The sequence below is a fragment of the Podarcis bocagei genome, assembly GCF_964188305.1.
Source record: "Podarcis bocagei genome assembly, chromosome: 3".
Classification (NCBI taxonomy): Eukaryota; Metazoa; Chordata; class Lepidosauria; order Squamata; family Lacertidae; genus Podarcis; species Podarcis bocagei.
The window spans coordinates 73,525,761-73,547,559 of NC_138127.1; the positions used below are offsets into that span (position 1 = coordinate 73,525,761).

The 21,799-nt window shown below is 43.6% G+C and overlaps 1 protein-coding gene across 7 annotated transcripts in view; it reads left to right on the top strand.

Annotated features, from left to right (window-relative positions):
* Window positions 1-21,799, top strand: part of DAAM2 (dishevelled associated activator of morphogenesis 2) — a 226,984-nt gene that overhangs the window by 97,374 nt on the left and 107,811 nt on the right. For all 7 annotated transcript variants that reach the window (XM_081186365.1, XM_081186362.1, XM_081186368.1 and 4 more), the window contains one exon: window positions 18,535-18,624. In XM_081186365.1, coding sequence (XP_081042491.1) covers window positions 18,535-18,624 — 90 coding nt within the window. The remainder of the gene's footprint in view (window positions 1-18,534; window positions 18,625-21,799) is intronic.

The following is a 21,799-nucleotide window of genomic DNA, read 5'->3' on the forward strand; positions in this document are numbered from 1 at the left end:
TGATTCTTCATGACCCCATGGACCAAACCCCGCCAGGTACTCCCGTCTTCCATTGCCTCCCGCAGTTTGGTCAAATTCATGCTGGTAGCTTCAAGAACACTGTCCAACCATCTTGTCCTCTGTCGTCCCCTTCTCCTTGTTTTCTCAAAATAAGAAGTCCCAAATACTGCAACCTTTCTTCATAGGGGAGTCGATTGACCCACTTGATTCCCTTTTGGTTACCCTTGTCTGAACATCGATTGTGAAGAGATGTCCTTTCCTCACAAGTGGAAGCAACAGAAAGAGATCTGACACCTGTGAGAAAACACAAAGGGGGAGCACAGTAGCAGGCTGTGCATGAAAGTACTGCACTTTTCCATGTATAAGACGTCCCCTATTTTGGGGGACTAAACATTAAGAAAATGGGGGGAAATTGCCCAGAGTTGTTGAGCTTTTTCACTCACCCGCCTGGCCAACGCTAATACTTGCGCACTTCGCAACAGCCTCCTAATGTCTGTCCCATTGCCGGCAAACGCAGCCTATTGCCCACCCAATTGTCGCACCAACAACCAATCAGTACCACCCCTTGCTGCAGACACCAATAACACGCTGCAGACCAACTCCGGCTTGCGGCATCAACCAATCCCACTCCCCCCCCCAGGCACTACCCATGTATAAGACGACCTCCAATTTTAAACATCATTTTCCTGTAAAAACAAAAACAAAAAACCTAGTCTTAAACACAGAAAAGTATGGTAGCTTTAATTCCCAAAGCCTTAATATGGTAAGAATCTGAGAAATAAGAATGGATCTATGAAGCAGTTTTCCAGAGAGAGAGAGAGAGAGAGAGAGAGAGAGAGAGAGAGACTGATGCTTAGCACTTATTGCAAATGAAATATACACTTTTGTCTACACTAGGGCTGGGGAAACCCAGGTCTGGGAGCCAATGTAGCCCTTTAGGTCTCTAGCCATCCCTGCTTTGTACACACTTTGAATGCCTTTCTTTGCCTGACTGGAATGAGCTCTTCAGCTAGGATGGTTACTCTTGCTTACCTGGAAAGTGAAATAAGCATTTGAATGTGCAGAAACTTCTGGCTTTGTATATGGTTGGAATGTGATCTACTGTGCAAGTTAGAAATTGCAGCTGTTCCTCCACCCACTTTTGCTTCGCGCTCTGCCCATCGCCTTCATGTGGCTGCCAGAAGGACCCAGCCCTTGGGTTGAAAAAGGTCCCGCTCCCTGGTCTACACAGATAGCACCAATGTTCTTTTGCATGTACATTCCCCAATCATTTCAGTGCACATGTTTTTGGGTTTTGAAGCACAGGATCTAATTGCACAATGAAGGGTGGGAAGGTGAATTTATCAGTAGCAGGATAGAAGTGATCATGTTATTATGAATGGCACTACAAGGGGGTTTCCATGACCAGCTGTATTTAATTTATCAGTGAAAATTAAATTACTGGGGCCTGTGATCTCCTTTTCTAATGTGGTGTTTATTGATTAGAGTACCATGGATACGATTCCCTTAATACTGTTGTACGGAGGCTGTTCAACAATTACATAACAGTTAACTAACAATAAGCCTCTCAGACTAAAATTGCCAAGGGATTTTTGCGTAGTCGAGGAAGAGCAATCTAATTTGGAGTTTAGCCAGTGGATTTTCCTGAGTCATAAAGTGCCAATGGGATTTAGCGGCTAATGGCTAGGTGTTGTGACTGCTTCAGAATGGCCCTGTGGACCAAGTGCAACTGCTGAACGAGCCTGCTGGTCCACAGGGAATTCTTGACCCATTTATTTAAGCAGGCTAGTGAGTGGAGGGACCTCAAATCATCATTGCAGATTACTGTAATGATTCATTGTTCATTATTGTAATATAAAACAGTTTGCTATTTCACATGTGATAAAAGCTTCACTGCTGGAAGACCTCACACAGATATCTTGTCATGCCACATGTGCAATATTTTCCTATGACAGTGGTTCGAACATTCAGCTGCGAATTGCCAAGTAATGAGTTCTCAGCAGATGAGATTTTGAATATTCATGTGCGAATCAGCTTTTATTGATCAGCTCTGTATTTCAAGTGCTTAATAAATACTGCATACAGCATACCATGGCTTCCCCCCAAAAATCACGGGAACTGTAGTTTTAAGGGTGCTGAGAATTGTAGCTCTGTGAAGGGTAAACTACGTCTCCCATGATTCTTTGGGGGAAGCTGGGTGCTTTAAATGTATGGTGTGTATGCAGAAAAAGTCGCAAAGGATATTTCACATTTATTGAATTGATTGTAAATATTCATTGTATACAAAAAAGGTGGATCCAACCTGAGCCCTTCCCCCTTGATGGCTCATATTTTTACACCATTAAAACATTTCTTGACTTATGCTGCAAAACCTGATGATCCATATGCCAGAATATTTAGAACAATAAATGCATGAATGAAGCCGCAAATGCTGTATTTTATCCTTGGATGTTAAATGAAATTTTCAGTGTGTTGTGGCATCATCTTTATTGCAGCAGTGTATAGATGCTTCCTTGTGGAGTGGCCCCTTTAATCTAATGAAAAATAAACATAAACAGATTTATATGGGCTAGAATCCAAATCTGAAAAGGAAACAAACACTGGCCTGGTTATCATAGGCCCTCTAAAAGTACCACCATTTAACCTATTGTCAGTTCCTTCAGCCAACATATTAATTGCAACAGAAGCACCCAAATTGTTTATCAGTTCTTGCCATAACCCAGAATCCAGTGATATTCTCCCTCTAAACAGGAAGAATTAGGCATTTGATTAACTGAAAAATATTCTTTCCCGTGAAAAAAGTGTTTTGTGAATAGTTGATGGGAGGGGGCGGAGATAATGGTGTTTTTGTTAGTTATCTCCATTTAATCAATTAATCACCCACGTTTGCTGCTGAACAATGAGCCTACTTCCTCTAATTGTTGAGCAAATTGTAATGTGAAAAGTACACAAATCTGTCATGGAGCCAGCAATTCACTACCGAAAGCAGAGCACAGTCATTGAAGAGCGTGAATTATTGTACCACCCAGTTGCATAGCTGCTCTGTGGTTATCTCCCAGGCAACACTTTGTAAACGATTCCAGTGATGGGTGGATTGTGTGTGTGTGTGTGTGTGTGTGTGTGTGTGTGATGGCTAAAAGTGTACTTGAATGTCTGATTCTTGCTTGTCTGGGGTGCTACACTGGAAGCACTTTTCTACAAGTGATTCCTGCAGAGCTCAGGACTATATCTGAATGACTTGATCATATAAATGGTGTTGATTGCATGGATATTTTCCATGGAAGGGAGGGTGTAAAACCCCATAGGCTCAATCTAGCCAGTTTACTTGCATCATTTCCATGAATCTCTGTTCACTGCAGCTGCACCAATATCTGTAGGACATTTTGCTTTGCGTTAAATGGCTCCACTTGAAGTCTTAAAACATCGTAAACGGCATTTTGTTTATAGGACTACCTGCTCTGACTTCTTTGCCCTGTCAGCTAGGAACTGAAGATAAATCCCAGCAGTCTATCCTTCTGTTGCCTGGTGATCTCTCACTTTGACAAGTTCACTGATAATTTTGAGCCAGTGCTGAGTCAGCAGGTACAACTTCGGTTTGCACCTCTTTGCCTTACAGGTGAAAAGGGTGGGCTTGTATGTTTCAATGCTTTTCCATTTTGGAAAGTTCTCTGAATGTTGGAAGCAAACACGTGTGTATGCGTGAGGTCTAAGCTGTATATACTAATTTACTACATGCATCTCGCATATGCTCCAACATTTCCTGAGAGGAATTTGGGACATCTCCTGCCCACTCTCCACCTTGGCTGGTTCTCTCTCTCTCTTTCCCCACTGCCACCTGTGGCCACAGGTGGAGGTCATGACATGGCAAAGGTGGCAGAGGCCGGGGTATGCCAGAAGTGCATTGTTGGTGCACATTTGAAAAAGTCAACAATCTCTGCCTGGACTGCACTACCACCTATGTGCTGGGCCATCCTGCCGCTGTCACCTGCAGACATTGCCTGCTGTGCAGCAGAGGCCATGACACAGCCAAGGAGGCTGCAGCAGAGTTTGGATTTTGGATTTGATATCCCGCTTTATCACTACCCTAAGAGTCTCAAAGCGGCTAACATTCTCCTTTCCCTTCCTCCCCCACAACAAACACACTGTGAGGTGAGTGAGGCTGAGAGACTTCAAAGAAGTGTGACTGGCCCAAGGTCACCCAGCAGCTGCATGTGGAGGAGCAGGGAAGCGAACCCGGTTCACCAGATTACGAGTCCATTGCTCTTAACCACTACAGAAGAGCATCATTGGCATGCTTCCAGAAAAGCCTGTGCTGTGCCACTGCCTGTGTCCTTGAGGAAAGAGAATAGAGGGCCAGAGAGGATGACAAAGGAGGAGTGGCAGTGCTAGTTCAAAGTGGGCCAGTTGAGGGAGCTGAACTGGGGCCACTTTGGTTTTTCAGGCAGGGGTGCTCACCGTTTTTGAATACCCTTGCTTTGAGCCATTTGTGGGGACTGGGAGCCAAATAATTTGAGCGAGTTTATGCAGTGGTGATTAATGAGCAGCAACTAATTAAATGGTAAACTGAATTTCCTCATCTCACTGGCTTTGGCAAGCTCCTGCAGTGTTTTGCATGCAAAAAGGAGCTGAAAGGAGTGGAACAGCAAGGTAGCTTTCCGTATACTTCTAAACACATTCAATCAGAAATAAATCCTGTTGAATTTCAGTGAGTCTTAGCATTCCAGTCTATGATGCTTAGGAGGGTGGCACCCTTTAAACATTGCAGAAACACCATGAGAGGGTCAAGGATATTTATATCCTATTTTTATTAAGGGTTTTAAGGCAATTTCTCTCCCTCTTTCTCTCTCAAGTGACTTCTGTGAAAGTATAGCACTACATGAGAGAAACAAATTCTGAGCAAAAAAACCTGAGGATCTGGTATCAGGATTCCATGCTGACATTGGAGCAAAGTGTAGGTTGACACTCTCTCAGCTCCCTTTGAATGATTCTCATTACTAGGCCTCTCGCTCTTCCTCCGGCGCTTTTACATAACACTGTTAGAGAATTAAAGGTTAGCCAAGGCTGCGTCCTGCGGCCAGTGTTTTGCTCAACAAAGTCATTTGGTAAATAGGATGCCTGCGAGGAGATGGAGTTGCAGAGGAAGCCAGAGGGTGACACCAACGCCCTGCCCTGGAAATGCAGCCTGCTTTTGGCACAGGGCTCTTGCTCGGGTGCAGCGATTGTCTCCCCGCACCCTCCCTGAGCCTTTCCTGGACCACGTTCAGTGCCATGAGCCAGCAGACTTTTGTTTGAGCAGGAAACGATCAGAGAGGTGTGTGCCTGTGTGCTTTGGCTTGGGCTGAAGTGCAAATTGCCGGAGTCTTTTCTGAACTCATTAGTGCTAAGAGAGCTGAAGTAGAGGGAGGGGAGCGGGGACCATTGAAAAGGAAAGGGTATGGGCGGGGAAGCCGGAAAAGTAGCAGCTATTTCCTAATAACCTTTCCCACACCTAAGCTTCCCTGACAGTGAAGGGGCGAGAAATGGGAAGTGAAGTGAGGGGATTTCTGCTGAACTAGCAGTTGCTGAGGTGATGTTCTGTTAGATATATTATTGCCCAGAAGTTTATATAGGGTCATTCTAGGTATTCTGCGTTCCTCAGATGCAGTGTCAGATTCAGCAGTGCTGAGATGCTGAGTAGTACGCAGAAGGCAAGAAATGTTCTGTTGCTGTACATGTTGGGAAAATGATGTTGTGGCCCTGAGGCCTTGAATAGAGTGTGGCCTTGCAATAATTGGCAGTGATTCATGGTCATTAAAGTCAGAGTCTGCACATGATTATTCTTGAACTGCTCTTAGTGAAATCGGACAAACCTTGAAGTTTCGTGTGTCTGCAAGGGATGGAGGCTGAAAAGATTTGGCTGTGGGAGTTACGCAGACATTTTTCTAGAGGGTCTGGATTTTGTTGAGCTCAGGGCTGGTTTGTATACTTTGGAGGTTGTGGCAGGGCTAGTCGATCCCCACAAGTTGCTCCCCATGCATTCTTGTAAGGAGAGGATTAGAAGGTGCCATGTGTTTCTCCAATGTTCTCTCACTCCAGAGGAAGTGATTTCTGCAAATTTTATTATTTCTGTTTTTGGTTTTTTAGTTTGCAATTCAGCGAAAAAGCTCTCCCTCGTCAGCAATGCAGATAAGGCTTTTGATGGCTGCTAGTCATAATGGCTACATTATCACCACTACTTTCTTTTGTATGCTGCTTTTCCAACAAAAAGAATTATGTGGCTTAACACAGTGGGGACAACAATAGCTCACAAAAGCAACAATATTGAGAACAATTTCACAACAACGGCAATAATAAAACATCAACATACAGCAAATGCAGCAGCAGATTAGGTTGAACAAGTGAGCGAGGAGGCAGGGAGTGGGAGGAGAGCCTATAGATCGTTACATGTTGTGTAATCTAAAATCAATACATCTTTTTTTTTTAAAAAAAAAAAAATGCAACCGCGTATACAGAACAAGATTTCAGCACTATAAATGTAACAACATTACACCTCCTGGTGGCAGCAAAAATAATAAAGGATTTTGAACAGTTTCACCTTAGTCCTAGGCAAAGACTACGTTGATTCTCATAATCGTCATTGTGATAATCCTTGTTATTGCAACTGATTTATTAATTGCCTTCTAAACCACTGTGTCAAGGCAATTTGCACATAGAATAATTATAAACGGTTAAACACACAAAGACAAATGATACATTTAAAACAAAACTGAAGCCCTAACAAATGGACATTCACGCAAAAGACCCATTTATTCAGCTAGAGAAACCTGTTCTAGTACTTCTGTATCCCCTAGAAATTAGTGAAGAACCAAGTTAGCGTAATCAAATGTCTATGTTACTTCTAGTATCAGCAGCAGCTTCTGAGTACCAGTGGTTTGAGATCAACAATGAGTGGGCTATTCACTAAATAGGACTTTGGCCTCTCCTTATGTTTTTCTTTTGATCCAGCTCCTCAGTTTACAGGTGCCCCCCTTGCCAGCTTTTTGAGCAGGGTGCAGAAGATGTTCCCTGGCCCAAGCTGCTGGGATGAGAGGGGAGATGGCCAGGAGATGGAATATGGCCATGAAGCAAATTAGCTGGGAAGAATCTGCACACCCACCCACTCCTGGATGGCAGTTACTGATCAGTAACACTTAAGAGAGAGGGAAATCAATGCACAGGCAATAAAATTAAGCCCATAATTGAAACAAAATAAAAAAAATTCCTTCCAGTAGCACCTTGGAGACCAACTAAGTTTGTTATTGGTATGAGCTTTCGTGTGCATGCACAATTCTTCTGATACACCGAAGCAGACGTCACCAGACCCTTATATATAGTGATAGGGTGGGGAGGGGTATTACTCAGAGGGGTGGTGGGAATGGGTGATTGGCTGATAGGTGTGGTAAACCTGTTGACGACTGTTAACAACTTCAATTGGCCTTACATGAAAAACCAAGGGGTGAGATGGCTAAAAATAGCTATATCATGTATAATGAGATAAGAATCCAATGTCTCTATTCAGACCAGGTCTCTCCGTGGTTTTAAGTTTGGTAATAAGTTGCAATTCAGCAACTACAACAGGTTGCTGAAGGTGCTACTGGAAGGAATTTTTTTATTTTGTTTCGACTACGGCAGACCAACACGGCTACCTACCTGTAATTAAGCCCATAGTTTGTGTGGAGACCTGGGAGGCAAGTGCTCAGATGGAATCCGCTCCTTTATTCTCAGAGCATTCGCTCACAGGGTCACGGCTTCTCTAGAGTTGTTTTATGGCATGAGGCACATCCCAAAACTATGATTTCCTTTGCTGTGCATGGAGGAATGTGCCTGCCCAAGCACCGTCACTATGATGGCTATGTGAGTTAATGCACAGTCAGGTCACTTTCTGTATATGGGATAAGTATATGGAATCTGAAGGCGAAGACAGACAGGCGTTCTAAGTGCGGGGAAAGTGGTTTTGGTCACACGCTCGCTGTTTTTTTGTTGCAGGCATTTGTTTTCAGGGCAGAGAATATACACTCACTCAACCACTTCCACCGCACTTAGAATGCCTGTCTGTCTTCACCCATAGCTTTGCTGCAGTGAGGTATTCTCTTGGGTGCTGTTCCAGAGTGAACTCGTTGCTTCTAAGTGTGAAGTATTTAAAACAAAAAACTGGCCTCCTAAACTTTGTGTTTCAGGTCAGTCTTAGCCACAGGGCCAGTTTCATCATTTATTGGGCAAGCATCTTGTACACTTTTTCCTCCCCTCTTCTCCTTCCATTCTGTGTAGACATGGAGCTGGTGTATGCTTTTTTATTTTCAAAAATGCTACAGTTTTTTATCTAGGGCTAATTCGAAATGACAATAGTCATTTCAAAGCCCTTTCACTCTCATTGAAATGGGTTGTTTAAATTCATTTATCCCTGCTCCGTGACAAAATGATCAAACATTTTCTTTTCTTTAAATCCTGTTACTTTCTCTAAATATCTTTCTCTGCTCTTATATATTCTCATTATTATTTCTTTTAAAAAAAATCTACAAAGGTTCTGGCCTAATTTCCATTACTGTCCTGAGTACTTCTGAGAGCTCTCAACTTTCTTGATTGATGAGAGTGATCCAGACTGTAGGAAACCAGCGTAATTAACCCCAGAGTAAATAAACCAGTGTAATTCGCCCCTATTCCAAACACTATTCAGGAGCAGGGCTACCACGGGTGGAGCTGGCCTGAGTCTTTCAGAGGGAAAACAAACCTTTAAAGTAGACTTTGACTTATGCCATCCAATCCCCAGTGTAACTTCCACTGGGTTAAAATAAAAAATTCCTTCCAGTAGCACCTTAAAGACCAACTAAGTTAGTTCTTGGTATGAGCTTTCGTGTGCATGCACACTTCTTCCACTGGGTTGTTAGGGGATGTGACGGGGTTAAATGGAGTTTGGACTAGGGATTTGTTTTCTCCTGCCCCATCCCACTCTGCCCTGCCTCCATGACTCTCCTGGAACACCCCCTTTTCAGGATTTGCCTAGCTTCAGCTTGGCTGGCTTTACCTGAGCCCTAGCTGAGCCCTGGTTGCACAAGAATGGAATACTTATGCCAGTGTTCCTCTGGCTGAACTAGGATAAGGGACTTAAGCTGGCTGAGCTCAGAGTCAGCTGGAGACCTACTTATTCCAACTCTGCTCATCCTGGCAGATCTGGGGTTTGGATGGCTCCCTAAATGGTCCTGTGCCTTGCTCACTTACACCAGATTTGCTCTGTCCTCTGCCACAGAATAGAAACTCTCCAATCCACCCCTTGTAGACAGGGCTGGAATGGAGTATAAAGCACATTTTAAAAAAGTATTCATTGGGCTGTTACCAATTCAAGAATGCGTCTGCGAGGCAAAATAAATCCTTTGTTTGCCATGTGGTCCTACTCAGTTCGCTTGTTAACACCGTAACAGCTATGCTGGATTAGATCCTAGTTTGGAAAGGACCACAGATTGATGGTACTCCTTTAGTCTATTCCCCGCTTTCTGTCCTTTCCCCAAGCCCCAAGATGTCAGAGCTTGTTCAGCATACGTTCAGTAATTCTACGGCTGCCCATAAATGACAAAGCTGAGACCTTGTTCAAGTTTCCCTGAGCCTTTCCCCCGCCTCATAGTGGTGACAGAGTGAAAGGCTCTATGGGGGAAGCACACCTCTGCCTTGGAAACCGCAGCTACACCTGTGGAAAGCTCCGCAGGCCTAGATCCAATCCTGGCAGTCTGCCCTGAGGTAGGGCAGAGGCAGACTTGTATCTGCTCAATCCAAAATTCCTCCATTCTCTTGAGGGGCCCAGGATTACACCTCTTGGTTACGGAGCTGGAACAGTTAATTCCATCCCTAGAAATGGAGATTGAACGAAAGACAGAAAGAAAGAAAGAAAGAAAGAAAGAAAGAAAGAGGGAGGGTGTGGGAGAGACACCAATCTCCACCTGCTGCCTGGCAGGCATGAATCATCCACATTTTGGAAGTGACATATTGTCTGCCACTTCACTGTTCCACTTCTCCCCTCCTGTTAGGATTGCTCGGCCCAACCTCTAACAACTAGGTCAGAGCATTAGCTCATCTAGCCCAACACTGGGTGATCCTTATCCGCATACCTGGTAAATATGTTCAAAGAGCAGGGCACTTGTGAAATTATCCATGCATTTAACTGTGGTTCACTCCCAGGAGAAAGGTTATATGTGCTTATTTCATTGTAAAGTGTACAAAGGAACAGTGTCTGAATAAAAGGTAAATTAACGCTTGTTTGCAATGAAGGTGGAGTGGAGACAGTCATATAAATGGGGGGGGGGTATCCTTATGCAAAGAAATATTTAACCCTCTGTATACTTGACCAACATATCAGGTACCTGGTGCTCTTTCCTGCTTTAACAGCCTGGTGCTGTGCAGATGTTTTGGACTACAAAATAGCTTGATGGGTATTGTAGTCCAAGTGTATAGAATGAAATACGTGAGCAGAATGACTTCCATTTGCACAGTGGAACTTTCACACACACCCCTCTCCTGCCCCTGTGCACTTACACCCGTCCCTCAACAGATTTAGTGGAGAGAGGGAGGGAGAGGGGGAAAGGTAAAATTCTATTGTGCAAGTGGATGATGTTCTTCTTCTAATGCAAAGCACTACTTAGTGCTACATTGAATAAAAGCATCTGGAGGATCCCAGGTTCGGAGCCAAATCATGTCAAGCCAAACCACAGCTTAGCTCCAAGTAGCAGAGCAGCAGAAGACCGGGAGGAAGAGCAGACTGGCATGATTTTTCCTGTATACCAACAGTGCTTGTACATTCATGCTTTGGCTTAGCTCAGGGGTGAGGAACCTCAGCCTTAGGCCCCAAATGTGACCCTCTCTGTCTGGCCCTTGGTACTGTCCCCAGTCTGCATCCCCTTCTTTCCCCAGATCACACCCCTCAGTTAGTCATGCTTCTTGATCATTGTTGCCTAAGTGGAATATGTCCTTGAATTGTGGTATTGAGTCTTGCTTGTCTGAATGGAGGATAGAGAGGTGTGTATCACTGTGAAGAAACTAGCCTATTGTACAAAGGTAAAAAGTACAGTGGTACCTCGGGTTAAGTACTTAATTCGTTCTGGAGGTCCGTTCTTAACCTGAAACTGTTCTTAACCTGAAGCACCACTTTAGCTAATGGGACCTCCAGCTGCCGTCACGCCGCCGGAGTACGATTTCTGTTCTCATCCTGAAGCAAAGTTCTTAACCCGAGGTAATATTTCTGGGTTAGCGGAGTCTGTAACCTGAAGCGTATGTAACCCGAGGTACCACTGTACATTCATTTTCACTTCTGGCCCCACCCACTACTGACATGTGGCCCCTGGAAGGTTACCTGGAAGAAAACTTGGCCTCGGGCTCAAAAGGTTTCCCATTTGTGATGTAGTCTTGTGTGCAAACCGGGCCAGTCTTGTTCAGTCACCCTCTGTGGGCTGATACGTATGTTCCTTCCTGGAGTGGCAAAATCATGGTCATTTTTTGCAGTGAACAAGAAGTCGTTTTTTTTGAGTACTTTTCTTGGTGAAAGCTTTCGTTTGCCATGACGGCGTTCCTTGGAGGGTGGAGGAGACCCAAATGTAACAAAAAATGACACATTCCAGTGGAGCCTTCCCAGGACTGAAGAGCATTTTCCATCACAGACTAAATGGCAACAGTGGCCATGGTGAGAATCTTCTGGTTTTGAGGAAAACCATGGAGACGTGCAAGCTGAAACCAGTTGAGTCTGAAACAAACTATAAAAGTTCGGATGTTGGTACAGAAACTCCTGTGCAAAGCACCACCTAGGCTCCACTAAATGACCATGCAATTATAAAAACCATTCATTAAAAGTGGAATGACTGGTCCTGTGAGAAGCTTCTTATAGCAAGGGTTCTGTCAAAGCCACCTATAAATAGTAAGAGCTAGGCTCAAGCAGGAACACCAGATTGACATAAATGCAACATGAGTTACTATTCCCAAAATGAAATGAAAACATTCCTGTGAGAAACACGTCCTCCAAACCCACACCCCTCGAGTTTTTAGGGGTTTGAAAAAGAATTGTAACGATGGATGGTGGGGGTGGGGGAAGGAATCCAAGAATCACAAAAATGTGGCTAAAATTAGAGTATTGGGTGTGTTGAGATTCTGAACAAAGCTTGTAGCATCATACTTGGAAGCAGCAGGGGGTAAAAATATATGAAGCGCAATCCACACTGGAGGTTTTTTTTTGCTTGTTTTGACTTAATAAAAAGCCACAGGCTATTCCCAATGAGAGAAGAATGGATATACAACAACTTTTGGAATATGCAGAAATGGCGTATTAAAAAAAGAATATACAATTAAGATAAATAAATAAAAGCATAAGTTAATTTAGAATATTCAGGAAATGATAAAATAAATTTAAGGAACCACAGAAAGAGGAGGCAGGAAGTCAAATTGTTTGAAATGTTATAATTTCTGTAAAAGTATATTGCAATGTATGCAAATGAAAACTATAAATAAAATTATATTTTTTAAAAGCCACCGGCTACAAGCCTGTGGGTAATTTTCCTGCAGAAAAAATCCTTTGAAAGGAATGGGAATGAGCTGCTCAAGAACCCTACTTCTCAGCCAGGATGGGGGAGACATTTTGTTCAGTTTGCATTTAAAGCCAGGTTTATTGAATTTGGACTTTCTAAAACAGTATGGGAACTGAAATTCAGCCATCCTTCAAAATCTGCATTTATCCAAATTTTGTGATGCTCTTCTTCAGCCAAATAATATTTTCAGAAATGAATATATTGGGGGGATGTGCCTAAAAATGAATATATTATTGAAAACAGCATACAAAAATGCCTTCTGATCAGGAAAAACTGTTAGCAAAAATGTGTGCGTTAGTAAAAAGAAACCGCATACCAAAAAGGGTTATCAGGAGAAATTTGCACTAAAATGCTTAAGAATTTTCATGAGGATTCTTTTTTAATAATAATAATGATAATAACAATTGTTGTTCTTTAGTCGTCTTAGTTGTGTTTGACTCTCCATGACCCCATGAACCAGAGCATGCCTTGGAAACTCTCACTTTCTTCTCAAAGCTTCTCCTTTTTATGTCTGTGGAGTTTTCTTGGCAAAATACTGGAGTGGTTTGCCAGTTCCATCTCCAGGTGGATCACATTTAGTCTAAACTCTTGGCTATGAACTGTCTGTCTTGGGTGGCCCTGCACAGCATAGCTCATAGCTTTTTGGCAGGGGCGTCTTACCCATAGGGGCTAGTGGCGCGGGGCACCAGGGCACCAAGTTCTAGAGGGTACCAGGGAAGAGGTGGAGGCTGGATGCAGCGCCTCCCAGCATCAGGTCACCACCCTCACCTGCCGCCGCCATGCCGAATCAGCGCCGCACCCAGAGCCTCTGTTTGCTGTGGCTACTGCAGCATGAAGTGGCCAGCTGAGCTGGGAGGTGCTGCGTCCAGCCTCCACCTCTTCCCCGCCGGAGGAGCCACTCTCCAGCTGCTGCCCGCCTCCTACAGCCCTGCCGGTCAACAACTCTGGGAAAACGGGGTGGGGGTGGGGCGCCGCCGGAGGGAGCTTTGCACCACGGCGCCGGATATGCTTAAGACGGCCCTGCTTCTTGGAGTTATTCAAGCCACTTCGCCACAACAAGACAGTGATCCATGAAGGGGAACAACAATAATAATCACCAATTGCTGCAGAAATGTAGAAAAGTGCATTTTGGATAGGCAAAGTGGGGAACGGAAAGAACCAAAATGGGCTGATTCTTCGATCCCTACTCCAGAGTTCCCCTTAAGTGCAAGGAGGCTTGTGTAGAAGGTTCAAGAACCTCAGGCCTAGGGGACCAAGTGCAGCCTAGCATTCCTCTCTGTCTGACTCTCCAGAATCTCCCTAGGTCTCATCCTGACCATATCTTCTCCACACCTTGCTTTATTCCTTTTGTCTGGCTGGAATGTGTCATTGAAGTGTGATAATGCCATTTGCTTCGATGGAGAGTTGTGCGTATGTATGTATGTATAGAAACCTTTTATGTTTGAGTGGCTGGAATTTAGTCTGTTATACAAACCTAAGAGTCCCACCCATTGCCACACCCACTTTTTTGCCTTTGGCCACACCCACTACTCGCATGTAGCTGTTGGAAATTTGTCTATATGGGAATGTAGCCCTTGAGCTGGAAATGTTTTCCTACCCCTAGAGTATCAAATCCATCTTTTACGCTTAACGTCCCACAGAGCTGAAGGGCATAACACAACATACCCTCTTAGGTTTCCTCCTGCTCACTCTGTTTCTTCCTTTCATTTTCATGAGTTTTTCAGTCATTTCAGATCTGGGCCATCTTCCCCTTCTGTTTCAGGAATCTGGTTTGGAAACATTTTCTGCTTTGGGTCCAACTCCCAAACATTTCATGTGTTTTATCATTGAAATTCTGTCTTGGCCATATTAAAAGTGAAATTAACTGACCATATCCTCCCCTCTGTAAATAACAAAAAATAAGGAAATTGAAAATGGAACAGATTGTTAAAATATTCATTGGACCTTTCTTTTTAAACTTCTCCCTGAGGCCGTCGTGGCACATGTCTTCTTAATCATCACTCTACTGTGGTATCTGCAATCTTGGAAGTGCTAACTTGAGAGCCAAGTCACCGATTCCAGTGTGCAGGAGGCTGAGCGTTGGCAATTTGGCACAAAACTTTGGACTGAGGTCTTCCAAGAAGTGGAAAAAGAGATAATGCATTCTTGGAAAACAGATGGAACAGTGGCTGTACTTTTTTTTTAAGGGTGTGTGTGTCGTTTGACGTATGAATAACAATTTTATTTTGAAACATTGAAAGGGCTGTTTTTGTTGGGCAGTCACATTTGCAGCGCCTTGTTTGTCTTCAGCCATCTTCAGAGCTCTCAATGAAGACTGACTGTTGTATTAATTCACCCTTAGCATCTCACTTGGATGTATCTTGCCCCATTTGAAGCATCTCAAACACAATCATATTGTGCACAGTATTACAAAATATCTTCTACCCCTTCCAGGATTTAATAGTATAAAAAGCAAGGTATGTTAACTCTTTCTGTAGGAATCATATACTGGGAGATGCAAGTGGTCTTCCAGGTCTAATTGTGCTTGAGTGCTTAGCCTTAAAAGAGAGAGGGAGGGAGAATGAGCTTACTGTTGCCTTGTTAGAGGCACAGTGATGTTCTGCAGTGGAATAAGATGGCGCAGTGAGCTTCATTGGAACACGCTCTGCCCACAACTTAGGACAGGAGTGGAGAACCTGTGGCTGATGAAAGCTGGAGTCCAACTGTTGTTGGGCTTCAACTGTTGTTGGGCTCCAGCTTTCCTCAGCCCCAGCAACATGGCCAGTGGCCATGGATGATGCCAGTTGGAGTCCAGCGACATCTGGAGGGCTACAAGACTTCTGATTTATAGCTATGGACAATGGAAATGTTATACAGTGGTACCTCGGGTTACAAACACCTCAGGTTACAAACACTTTGGGTTACAGACTCTGCTAACCCAGAAGTAGTACCTCGGGTTAAGAACTTTACCTCAGGATGAGAACAGAAATCGCACGCCGGTGGCAGCAGGAGGGCCCATCAGCTAAAGTGGTACCTCAGGTTAAGAATGGTTTCAGGTTAAGAATGGACCTCTGGAACGAGTAAAGTTTGTAACCAGTGGTACCACTGTACTGCTTCACCATTACTTGCCTGAAGGAGCAAAGTGTGTTGAAAGAACCTGTGGAATTTACCTTTAGCTCTAACCCTATGGTATGTGGTTCCTCCTTCCCCCTCTATTCATGCTACTGCATAGATGTCAGAGGTGTGGCCATTCACTTCCATGATCATCTGCTCGCATTTCTGCATTAGCGGTTTATTTGGTGTTTTGCCAGCAGAGCAGGTCTTCCACTGAACCCAGCTGGCAGATCTCAGGTATAGCACTATACCCTAAATAAATGTGATGGCACAGAGACTGTGTTCTTTGTTGAGGTTCTCCTGAGCTTTATAGCCTGTTCTTTATCAGGGATTACCAACCACTCAGAAAAGCAGCACCAACTGAATACCAAGTCCCTTATACTTGAGGCAATTGGCCTCCTATTTACCCAGGCATAGAAGAGTTTACTTTTTGGCTGCTTAGTGGAAATTACTGTCATTAATTATACTGATGTGAGGTGGAGGGCAATGGTGAAAGAGTGATTACTTGGTTTCATCTGGAGATTGTATTAGGTAAACCTTCAACAACCTGGTGTTCTGCAGGTGTTTCAGACAGCAGATGTTTGGTAAAAGCCAGGTTGGCAAAAGCCATATGGGGTGTTATGCCCATTATTTTAGAAACATTGTCCATTGTGTAGTGGACCATACCATATTTTTCTTACTTAAAAACAAACAAACACTGGAAAGGAGGAAAGATGGAGATGCTTGCCCGTGCACCTTTTTAAAGTTTTGGTGTCCAGCCAAATGATCTCCATGCTTTTGCAGGAAACTCATTATTGTGCCTTCTAAATCTGCCGTATAATTACATGACCAAATGCTATTTTCCTTCAGAGGAATGAGCAAAGTGAGTTTCATAGGCAACATCCGCTGAAGTCTTGGAAGCTGCTGGATGAATTTACAGTGTTAGCCTTCAGGTTTTATTCAGCCAGTGAAAATGGTTAAGCAGCTTTTTAAATTTTGGGGTTGGTTTTTTTGGCATGGAAGTGGGGGCTAGATGTTCTGTCATTCAGATTCATTCCCTCCACATCCTGCAAAGGGCTGGACATTTGTAAAATCTCTCAGCTTGCTGTTTTGACAGTTGAACTGAGCCTCCTGACAAAAGTTCTTGTTTAAGTAGCAGCCCACCAGTTTCTTAGATGTGTTTCTATGATGTACGGAACAGAATCCTGTTAGTGTCTTGACTTTTGCCAAGTAAGCGATAAATTGGCATTTCCCTTGAGTGGCGGAGCTTTTGTGAAAGATTTTGCTGAGATGACCCAGTTCATTGCTTATGTGAGCCCATGTAGGACTTCTCTTTCTCTGTTTTGCCAGACGTAATATTGACAACATCAGAAGTATAAATGGCCTGACATCCTTTCCACAAACTTGCAGTGTTCTCTCTGTCCTTAAGACTTGACATGCAGTTTCTGTCTCTCTTTCTCCCCCTCTCCTCTTTCCATCCCTCTAAGAATGTGCTCCTGGCCCAAGTTAATTTTGTATAGCAAGGAGGATAAAACTTGCCTTGCCTTGCTTGGCTGCCCTCTTGTTTGGAAACTCGCTCTAAACATTTCCACATGGCTTGCACTCTTCACGCAAAGTTATATACATTTTGAAAAACCCTTTCCCTCCCACTCCCCTGGCTTCTCCTACCTTGGGCTGTTGGCAATGACCTAGCCTTGTTACTGTTTGTGTTTCTTTTGTACCTTTCTGTGGCTGAAATCTCTGTGGGCCTTTAAATCTGTCAGCAGCTGCTACCAGGCTCAGTATGCAATTTTAGCTCACTGTTTTCACAAGTTTCTGGATCCAGAAAGTTTTCCAAATGAGCCATTGTGGAGCTGTCTTAAAGAGGTATTGTTCCTGCTTTAGGGTACAGCTTTATTTTTAATAGCTCAGAAGTCCTCACAATGTCACCTGTGGAAGGTGTCACATTGGGTAACCCCTGGTATGTATTTATGTATGTATGTATTAATAATAATGATGATAATAACAATAATGAAATTTATATACTCCTCTATACCCACAGGTATATGGATGCAGCTATATATAAAAGGATTAGATGAGAAGTTTGGTAAAACTCTTTACTGAGGTATATGCCACTTTTTTCTGTAGGTTCAGACAACCTTTTCCCCAACCAACAATTACTGTATTCCTGAAGCTGGATCATTGGAATCCAGGGAAAGTAGGTTATCAGGAAAGGCCCAGGGTTCCCAGAATTTAGCTTTCTGAAACCCTCATAGCAGCAGAATCCATTGTGCGTGGGACTCTTTGGAAGAACCTAGTTTCCCTGACTGCAAAATTCTTTACTTGTCTGAAAACAGAATGTGGCTTGTCTGAATCCTGTCTTGGTTTGAGATTGCCTGAATTGCTCACTACTGAGTAAAGTTGAATGTGAATCTATGTAATGATGTGCATAGTTTTACCTTTGTAAATACTAGATTTACCTCGGTAACTTAGTGGCAGAGCAGGATAAAGAAATATAATCCGAAATCATAGACACTTAACAGACTGAAGAAGTCTGCTCACACCTACCTATAAGCCATCGAGTTTGGAGAGTATATTATCTGTTGAATTTTGTAATTTAAGATCCATAATGGTGCGTTATATATCATGCTCTCTGGCAGGGCTCTTAATAGGGACCTGCTGCAAGGTTCTTCCTAGGCCAAGGAAAGGGAGGAAAGTCCTTGTGTGCTTAAGAGTTCAGTGCATAGTTCCCAAATAAAACACTGAAGATGAGTTAGATATCCTGAAAGAGTCAACTTTTAAGTTTTAATTTTAAAGTTTCTTCAGCTGAAGGTAAGGAGATAAAGGTGGCCTTGGAAATCCTCTGCAAAAATATATTATTTATATGTTTCTTTTTTGTCCTCTCCAGGATGAATTGGATCTTACCGATAAGAACAGAGAGGCAATGTTTGCACTCCCACCAGAGAAGAAATGGCAGATTTACTGCAGCAAGAAGAAGGTACTAACTTTAGTTTAATTGAATCGCATAGTAAACTCTGCATGTGTGGATGATTTGAACCATATGATTATGTGCATTTATCAGGGTTGGTCCATGACATTTGTTGCCTGAGGTGGACCAGGTAATGACACTCTCTGTAACATACCCAAGGCTGGCCAGGTTACTTTGGCACCTGAGGCAAAATGTCCCTCTTTGAGGCAGTCAAAATGCAGCAATAGTAAATAGCCAAAACTTTTCTACCTTTTCATGAAACTCCAGACCAGCTGCTTCAGGCAATTGTCCCACTCTGCCTAGTGGCAAACCTGACCCTAGCATTTACCATTGACCATCTCCATTATGATCAATCATTTTTTAATTGAGAGCATGCCTCCCCACCTTTAGCCTGCATGGCTAAAACAAGCTGCAGTATTTCTGACTTAGTAAGACCCAATTTCTACTTTGAGCACTATCCATGGGATTCTTGCTAGTCTTCCTATTAATTCATAGGTCCTGTGGAAGGGAGGGAGGGAGGGAGGAAGGAAGGAAGGAAGGAAGGAAGGAAGGAAGGAAGGAAGGAAGGAAGGAATGTGCATTTATTTCATTGGAGCTGCTGGTGGCATTTTCTGGGCCTAGTAGTGCTGTTTGTATTTAGCCCTCCCCTGAGGGGTGCAGTCCCTGGGGGGCACAACACCTTCTCTGATCACTCCCTCCTCCCCTGGAATAGGTTCACCTGCACAACCTTCTCTGTGGCCGTTTTTGTAGGCAGGCTAAGTGAGCTAGTGGCGAAGGATCTGTTTATAGCCATCTTGCAGAACGGTGCATTCCATCCATCCGCCAGCCTGTTTGACAGGAAGCAGCAGCCTTTAACGTTATTTAATATGTCTCTTAGATTTACTGTATTGCTTCCCCTCTCCGTTTTAAGAGGAGGAGAAGCAAACTGGAGTTCTTTTATCTGAAGAGGGCAATGGACTGAAAATGCTCTTGACTTGCAGGCCTGCTAGTTTAATGAATTAATGAATCAAACCCGCTAGTTTAGGCATGGGAGTCCTCCTGCCCATTCACCCACCTGCAAGCAAATACCTGATCCTTCAAGGTGAGGAGGGAACTAAGGGTCAGATGTAATGCTTGCTCTATTATGAAATTGGCGGTGGACAGCACCCAGTCCTAACTGAACTGGCTCACCTAGTTCCATTTCTTGCTTAGTGTGAACAATCTTTTGAAGGATTCCACTAAGTATTTAAACCTCAGCTGGTACTGTACAACTTTCAAGGCAATTTAGCTGATCTTGTACAACTTTCCCCAGGAAATTCAGGTCATTGGAATTCACATCTCTCTCCCTATGTGCATTATTATTAGTAGTAAGTCACAGAAGAGGCTGTGCGGATAGGGGTAGTAATATGACAGTATTATTATTGTGTGGTTATTAGTCATAGTAGTGGTTGCAATAATAGTGATATTGTATTACAGTTTATTCAATGACAAAGACTGCTAGGAACTTAACATCATTCTTGAGGTTCTTGTTTTGTTGGTATTGATGATTGCTATGTTTTTAACTCTGTATTTTTATTCTGTTTCTAAGTTGCTTAGAGACTTCCTTGTATTAAGTGACAAATACTGCTTTGGAGGCCTGTGGGCCAAAAAGTGGTGTATAAATAAAGCATAACATAGCATCAATCTACATTGACTCTCATGTGTGGGACTAGACTCATCAGATTGCTTACTGTAGCATGTACAATTTTGTGTAAAATGACTTTTTTTAAAGCTCAGGAAGCTATCTTTGCAATGCTCTACAAAAAAACCCCGATCCACGTGGAGATTGGTAGATACTCTCAGGCCCCGACAACCACATTAGGGCATGACTCTCACATTGACACAAGTCAATACAGATGGATTAAAATATGCTTGGAGATGGGCACCACCATCAAAGGTATAAAAATTATGTCTATGTTTGAGCATTACTCTCTGTGATGCTGCATATAGGAAGGTACCATGGCCATCTAGTTTGGCATTCTGTTCTCACAGTGGCCAACCGGATGCCCATGGGAAGCCCACACAGCCCCCCTGCCCAGCAGCTGGTTCTGATACTGGAGGCAGGAGCGGCTGGCACAGTGGGATTGTGCCACAGTGCTGCCCTACTGGGGGAAGTGTTGCTGTTGCTCACCTGGACAAGGTAGGGCAGTGACAAGTTTAGGACTTCATTGGAGCACAGGGGAGACAGTCCAGTGTTGCCACTAGTACACCACCCTGCACCAGCCTGATCTCTCCATTATCCTGGCCCCAACCCTGCCCTGTTCAGGTCAGCAGCAGCAGCACTGCCAGGGAGGCAGCTCCTGGGCACCACCATGCCAGGTGGCAGCTGCTTTTGCTTGGAGTGATTTGGAGTAGCATTTAACAGGCTTTATCTCCATGAATTTGTTGTTTCAAAACAGTGCAGATTGGTGGCCGGATCTACATCTTGCATGATAGCAAATTCCATAACTTTATTCTGTGTGAAGTGCTCCTCTCTGTCCACTATTCAGCTTTCTTAATAGGGAAGTTGCTGCAATTGCCTGCTGATTTTGGTTGTCCTTTTCCAGATCTACAATATCCTTTTTCTGGTACAGAGATCATAACTGTATACAGTATTCCAGGTGCGGTTGTTCCGTAGGTTCACAGAAAGGTGTGGTGATATTCTTTTCAGTCCCTTTCCTAATGATCCCTAAGATGGAATTTGCCCTTTTCACAGCTGTTACACTTGCTGGATTGTCATTCAGTTCAGGATTGTGGCCTGTCTATATTAAGCCTTGAGACCACCCTTTCCGTAGAGGTTGATTAATGTGTCCCGGTTTCTGGCAAGATACAAAGGCAGTGGGGGTGGGCTTTGTATATTGTGCCAAAAATCTGATTACATGAGAGGGCTTGTGGCTACATAGTGGTGGTATCTCTCTCGGATCTTTCTTTGCCTTGCTAACGTTGGTACTATTGCTGGGACTCAAGACAAAAGTTGGGACCTTTGTTGATTTTGGTGCTTTAGGTATTAGCAATAGCTACATAACAGTTTCTGCCAGGAGTAACCCAACACCCAGTGTTCACTCTCGTCAAATCCCTTCTTAAAACACCTCCCCTACGGAGATTTCCAAAGAAAACCTTCCATGAATGTTCATCTGGTCTCATTTAAAGACATAATGCACCAAATGAAGGTCACGTCATCTGTTCT